We start from the raw sequence: 8,387 nt of genomic DNA on the forward strand, positions 1-8,387 counted from the left end.
AAATTTATTATTTTGTCCTATTAATTGCATGTCGTAAAGGAAAATAGGATTTCCTATATAAATACATATTCTTATTATGCATGTGCATTTCTATTAACGTTACAGTAAATATATTAAATTTTTTTTAAAGTATATTTTATTAAAAAAATTCATAATATAAATTAAAATTATAGGAAACGTTTTTTATTAATATGCTCTTATTTATATAAAATAAATATTAATGAAAAATTATAAAAAAGCTGAATTAAAAAAAAAAAAAAAAAATCAACAATAAGTAGAATATTTCATATATGTTGATGAAAATTGTTTTAATTGTAAATTATAATTTTTAATTTATATAAATTTACGTGAATGAAAACTTAGTTCAAATCAGTTTATCTACAACAACTTAATTATTTTTTTTTAATATATAGTAAATATGTTGTTTATCCAGAAAAATTTATATTTAATAGATCTTAAATGCATGATGTACATTAAATTAGTGTTATTTGCAAGGTGATATTTTTATAAGATATTCAAACATATTATGCTGTCTTGTGCGCTAAGGGAAAATTCAATAAAAATGAGAATAATTGAAATAATGTTCTTATATAATAATATAAAAGTGGATAAAATTTTCATATTTATTCATCCCCCCAATTTTGCGTAATAATATACATTGTAATGGTTAATATATTACATATTCATTTAGTTTCATTTACCATAATGAGAAACCATATTTTTTATTGATACAAGAAAAAAAAAAAATTAATAATATTAAGTAAAAATTTATTTTATTTGAATAATAGCTTATAAAATCAATTAATAATACTAAAATTAACATTTTATGCATGTTAGGCGACTCATTAATTCAATATATTGCTTGATATATATTAAATGAAAAAATATCAAAAATATATAAACTAAATCCGTATATTACATAATTTATAAGAATACAATTATTTTTACATTTCATTCCATTTGGAAAACTTACAATCTCAGTTTTTGTGAATCATTCTCTTATTATACAACGTATCTACCACGATGCACATGTAATTTAATTACTTCATGTGCATAATATTAGTCTAAATTGCATTATAAAGTGTTATGTTTATAATCTGTGTCCATATTATTATTAGATATGTTACATGTGTATTAAGATAATCTATTGTGAAAAACATCTACTGTTTTTTATATACAAATAGCGAATTAAATAAATACATAAGCCGCTATCTTATTTATTCAAATATATAGTATTTTGAAAATTAGCATAAATATATTATTATAAAGATTATTATCATAGGGAAAAAATATTATCATATACATATATATATATTCTGATTAATAGCAAATCATAGCATTATATTTGTTTATTATATTTAATATTATTAATAACATTATAAAATTCGTATATATAGTGTGATACTCAAAATATTATATTTTGAGAAGTAATAATATTTATTTTTTCTAAATAATATATTAATGTCTTTTATTTTTGCGTTAAAATAGTTAAGAAAATATTTTATATATAACACATAATTATCCATATTTATTAACCTCCATAACATTTTTGTCATATTTTTTTACATCAAATATACAATTAGAAAAGGTTGCATCAATATACCTCTTCTTACCATGTGTTTTTGCTAATAATAATTGATGCTTATATGTTCAAAATTTTTTATAATTTTAATACGTTTTAATATATAAGTCTATAATCTAAAAAGACATGGAGAAAAATAAAGTATGTTTGAATAATTTTAATATAAATGATAGTAATATTTGTGTACGCGGTTTTACATAAATATTATTATAACCCCCTCAAAAGTTTATAATTTTTTCTGTGTTATTATGTTATATTTTCTTCTTAGTATGGATATATAGATTCATTTCATGAATGGGAGGAAACTGTCAGAAAGAGTGCAAATGATAAGGATGATCAATACAAAGGTCGTTGTTCTAGTGTAAAAACTCATAACTCCAATGATGCGACTTTATTTAACGAAGATGTATGCAAAAAAACTATGTTATTTTTTAGAGAAATACGTAGCACAAATGAAAAAAAAGCAGAAATCATTGGCTGTAAACACTTATTTTATTGGTTATATAAAAAAACTATGAATCCAGGAGGTAATTATGAACTTACAAAAAGAGCTTATGATGCATTTAAAAAAATATATAAGGATTATACAGAAGATGTATGCACAAATCGGGAAATAGATATTTGTGAGAACGAAATGAAAAAGGTTGATCACATGTATGATATTTATAATTGTCTCTATGAAATAGAACATGAAGGTGGATGCAAAGACAATACTAAAAATTGTATATCAAAATTCAAATTATTACGTGGTAATTATGAGCATTATTGTAAATCTAATAGAAATGACGACTTATGTGAAGAAATAATATTGTATACTAATAAGTTTAAAGAAAAAGTAGAAAACTTAAATTGTGGTAATAGTATATATCAGATGATATTTTCTTACCTAATGGATGATAAGAGACGTCATATTGTATATGCTATATTCGCAGGATTACTAATATCCCTTCTTTTGATTCATTTTTTTATGGTTATATATGCTATTACATATATATACATTTACATACTATAAAATATATTTTATATTATATATAAAATATATTGACCTAAAAATAAATCATGTTTTCAATACATAAATTTGTTTATTTGTTATTAATCAGTTTAATCCATTGGGTAAACACTTATTGCGTGAACTAAAGAAAGAAATAAATGAGTTCTATGATGAAGATGATGAATGGGATATATATGAACTATCTGATATGAACCGTAGTGCATCAACAGATAGTGTATATAATATACTATATGACTCTACTAATTACACGAATGAATATGGAATTTGAATAAAATATCCTGTTCTAAAATTATAAGAAAAATTGTAAGAAAATTACAAGGAAAGTATTTCTCACAATATCTTGACAAAAATATGAAATAATTCATACATTCTAGTTAAACAGAATAAAATTCAAGATTAAAAATATAATATGACAATTTATCAGTATACATAATATAATATTGTCGAAATCATTATTCAATATATGTGTAAATATATGATAAAAGTATTGTGCATATGATTCAAGCTTTTCTTCCTCTAACAATATGGATTTTTCTTTGAGTACGATACTTTTATGTTAAAAAATATATATTCAATGTAAAATGGTAATACACTATATGGCATTATATAATAGTACAGTGGTAATTAAATGTTCTAATAATAATTTAATATATTTGATATAAATTATTTTTCTATATATTATTCTATTTTATTTTATATTATTGCAGAAAATGCATTTCCATCTACTATATACATCTATTTATAACAATATTTTCTTTATTAATATTCTCATTAATCGTATAGTGTCAAAAAATACTATTTTTTTTATGTGTGTCCACATTTATGGTAATATGATGCAGAATAGCATTTCATATAAGTTTTATTAGTATATGAAAGAGCACAAAATATAAAATATCATTTGTTCTGGCATTTTCTTTGTTACTCTATATGCGTTTGTTTTTTTCCACTTTGTTATCCAAATTTATTTAATGTCAAAATTTTATATTACATATATGATACTACATTAATTTGTTTTTTGAACATAACTATTTTTAACTAAGTTAAAAAATCTTCATATACTAAGTTATAGTAGAATAATCTATTATGTTGTATATGTAAATTATGCGAAAGCTCTGTATAATAATTCGCCACATGATATTTTATCATAATATAGTATTGCATTATTTTCAGATTTTAAAATATGAAAAATAACTAGTTAATTAAATTATAAATTTAACATGAATATTGTCTGTTTTTATATATGTCTGATTGAGCAGACTAATGCTTTTGTGCTGAATATAAAAACATTATAGAAAAAAAGGTAAATTCATGGTGTAATTATGCAGATAAAAAATAATAGAATTAAATGTGCTTTAAATATAATATATACATAAATGAAAAATTATATGTTGTACAGTTTCAAATAAATAAGACATAATATACAACTAAAAAGAAAATACAATTTCACTAAATATGCATAGTGCCTCATTTAAATCATGATTAAAATTCGGCTTCATTAAATATATTTTATCAATTTTCATATTTAATTATACATACCTATATTCTTCTTAATGAAAAAACTGTTTTCCCTATGCTTTAATAAAAAATTACACAAATCAAATCATTTTATTTATCTTTTTTGTTTGCTCTATAAAATAAAAATGTATATATATACTTTACATAAAAATATATAATATATTTTTCTAAATACCCCAAGTGATAACTATTCCAATAGATGAAGAATCCAAAAATATAACTCATAAAAAAAAGTATAATATACAATTCTTAGGAAAAAATATGTTAAACTCATTACTGAATGTAGTGTAAGTCCATATGTACACATAATTTTTAGTGTATTTATATATAACTATTTCTCACAAATGTATGAATAAATGTGTATTTACAAATATACGTCCTAAAAAGTTATATATATATAATAAACTATTAAAACAATTTTATTTATAACAGTTATATGTTACATATGTTAAGGTATATTGTAAATTTGCACTAAATATATGTTTTTAGCACAAATAATTCATAAAGTATCCAATTTAACACAGAATTAAAAAAAAATTTACTTAATATAGAACACTGTTGCATTTAATATGTATTACTAGTTTATAGAAAATGTGGCATCGAATTATAAAATTTTCATTCATACAAATTATATCACTGGTATTCATTTATTTAGAAATACCATTATAAACATTTAAACGTGTCTGACCCTTAAATTTATCTTAGGAAAATCTTTTCCATTTTAAAACTCTTATGAAAGTGTATATAACTGTTTTTACAAGCATAAAAATTAATGTTGTATTAGACAAAATAATTAGTTATTTATAGCGTACTGTAAAAAATTTTCAACTTTAGTAACTGTATGTATGCGAATCAAAACTAATAATATCTTAGAAATTCGTAATATGCCTTCTTACTTCAAAGGTATTATAGTTCTATTATTACTTTATAAAATAAGATTAATATAATAAGTTATCCATATTTCATGCACACATTTTTTCAAAAGTGTTACATTCTTTAATATGAAATATCGTTTATATAAATTAATTCTATTTACTATTTTTACTTAATTATATATAATGTACAGATGGAATATACATACAACTTGTAAAAATCAAATAAATTCAAATTACAAATAAAGATTATATAACGTTATCTTATATTGCACTTCTAAACAGTAATAAGTGTTTTCACTTAGTTATTCTTCTCCTTTATGCAATGGATTATAAGTAGTAGGGTTTATTTTATTTTATAAACATATAGATTAACTTGTATTATTAAGAATGTATAATAATAAATAAAATAACTTATGCTTAAAATATTACAAATATATTGTAAAAGGGAATTAATTATAAAAAAACGTATTTGATAATTTCAAGTGTTGTTATTATTAATATAAAACAGCTATAATGAAAACAAATGAAATAATGTAACATTAGACATATTGCAATTTTACATGTATAATATATAATGGATAATAGGAGTTATTATATTTATGAATTCATGTAATCACATAATTTCAACTCTTCTGAGATACGCTTTAACCACTCCATAAAACTGTATTTAATACATACATATGCAAAATGTAGGAAAAAATGTATGTACATTTATAAATTTAAATTATATTAAACAATCAAATAATATTAATAATTCCATAATATTATGGTACATGTATATATTCTATATTATTTTCAGATAAACTTCATATTGATTTCTATAATTCATAATAATCTGTTTCATATTTTCTTTATAATAAGCAAAACTAACTAATAAATACAGTAAAGTATAAAACCATAACACACCAAAATAACCTAAATCAAGGAAATTTCTTTCATACGTAACAATAATGTCTCACTCTCATCTAATGTGACAAAAAGCAGAATCTTCAATTTTTCCCTGTTACAGGATCTCATAAATTATTCAGGATATATCATTTTCCCAGTACATTACTATGCGATAGAATGTATTACTTCAATGAAATTACATATTATTTGACATTTCAGATCGTGGCTAAAAAAAAGGACGATATATATTATAATAAAAAAATGAGCCCACTTAAATAATATATACATAGTAATTTGAGCCTTTGTGCGCCCAACAAAACTACTCTAGGAAAAATAAAATTTGAAATAAAGAACATGTGTATATTAATTTTTAACTAAGAAGCTCTGAATAAATGAAAATTTTGTACAATATAAAATTAGACTCTTATCAAAATTGACGAGGAAAATGTTTTTTATCGAAATGAAATCCTGGGAAAAAGCCATATATTAATGGAAAATACTTATAAGAAGTTATGCAATGTAGTAAAAAAAAAAATACCTTTTCATGAAGCAAGCCCGGCTAAAGTAGAATATGATGATTCCTCATATTTCAAATGCTTGAACAAGATTAAATTAAAATCCAATGTCTAAAATATAATCCAAGAGACTAAATCAGCTATGAGAACTATCAATCAAGAAAAGCATAATATGCCATATCAGCACCATAATAACCTAAGAATTATTGAGTAAATCAAATAATATGTTAATTATACAAATATTAAAAATTTAATAAGAAAAGCTGTTTAAAATATCAAAACAAATATTAATAAATTAAATGAATGTAGTATTATAGAATAGATGAATATTATTAAACAAAGAAATAATCTCTCCCATGAATAAAGTTACTGATTAGGATAACATTGTAAATGAAACATTAAATCAAGTTAAAAACTTTAACAGTTTCTAATTTCAAATATTTTCTTTAGAAAATGTTGTTGAAATATTTAAGAATACAGAAATAAATCAAGATTTAATTTAAAGTGTGTTAGGAAAATTTAACAAAATAAACCATCTAAATGAAGTACTAAGCATTGGATTAAATCAGCAGAATACAATCATCATATATATATATGAATAAATTTATAGTCCAGGCATTTCGATAAAAAAATAAATGATATGGAAGAATCAGGCGAAATAGTATAATACAATGTTGAATGGAATTGTTTTTTACAGTATAAGATTAATACCGTATACTATAAAGTGGACTTATTAGTTTATTCTGAATGTAATTCTAAAGAATGTTTGAATATACTAACATCCATGAACAGAACAGATTTTGAGTACTTCTTGGACAAATATAAATAAAGAACAGAAATTTTAGGAATAATACTGATTTCTAAGGCGAACAATATGAAAAAAAATACGTACGGGGGACAGATATAAAGAAGAAATCTAATGAAAAATGTAAAAAAACTACATAAGCAGAGGAAATAGAAGAAAGAAAAATATATGAAATGATGATATTAGGAGAAACAAGTAATTATAATATATAATAAAATGGAGAATATGGAAAATAATGGATCTGAAGGGGATATATAGAGAAACAATTAATAACATACAAAATAAGAAGGAAAAATGACACAAAAAGATAAAAAAAAACGTTGGACATAACAAATAATAATACTATAAATGAGAAAACAAAAAAAAAAAAAATCTCCAATTTACGAATAAGTGCTATATAACCTTCAATGTTATTCCATTTTTATTTCATTCATCGTTGTATGTTTCTATATAAAAGAAACCTTTTAATGGAATAATCTATGAAATTTTATTAATATTACCAAGTGTTAATGTGTATGCAATTATTGAAAACACATATAAAATTTTACTAAACTACCAATTAAAAATGATTATGTGGGTATGTATTTATATCTTTTTCGAAAATATACTTTGCTCTTAATAATACTATGAAAATCTCATGTAAAAATATACGTCAGAATACATATAATGAATGCGTAATAAATCGAACATATTTAATGTATTTACAATATATATCTTCAGTTATGATAACAAAATATTCATCTACAGATACTATAATATTATACCTTGTGTTATGAGAACAAAAAACTGTACTATACCATCTTACAAAATTCAAATTTTCTATAAGTATACCTTAAGAATTGCAATTTGTAAAAACCACTAATCAGCTTGTAACATTTATTTATGTTATTTTATGGAAATAACACACTATATAAGACAAAATAACCATATTTAATTCAGTCTGTTGAATAATACAAACAAATCCATGTAAATGTAAAAATAATAGGCATTAACTTGCAAGAATAAATTATAAGATGATAAAAAAATCAGCAACAATACTTATATGTTTCGAATATATGTTACTTTCGTACACTATGTAAGGACGCCTGGAAATATATATTAAAGATAAATTCATGAATATGAAATTAATTAAAATATTTTAAAAAGAAAATATAAGCATATGATAAATGAAAAATACTGATAATGAATAACACAA

At 21.5% G+C, this 8,387-nt stretch overlaps 1 protein-coding gene across 1 annotated transcript; it reads left to right on the forward strand.

The window, feature by feature from the left end:
* Positions 1 to 1,708: 1,708 nt before the first annotated feature.
* Positions 1,709 to 2,862, forward strand: PGO_001915 (variable surface protein; the record flags this gene model as incomplete). The annotated part of the gene is made up of 3 exons (XM_028691034.1): positions 1,709 to 1,765; positions 1,851 to 2,552; positions 2,683 to 2,862. The coding sequence occupies 3 exons, from the start codon at positions 1,709 to 1,711 to the stop codon at positions 2,860 to 2,862; spliced, it is 939 nt and encodes a 312-aa protein (XP_028546835.1).
* Positions 2,863 to 8,387: the final 5,525 nt, after the last annotated feature.

The sequence above is a fragment of the Plasmodium gonderi genome, assembly GCF_002157705.1.
Source record: "Plasmodium gonderi DNA, contig: Pgo-contig_205, whole genome shotgun sequence".
Taxonomy (NCBI): domain Eukaryota; phylum Apicomplexa; class Aconoidasida; order Haemosporida; family Plasmodiidae; genus Plasmodium; species Plasmodium gonderi.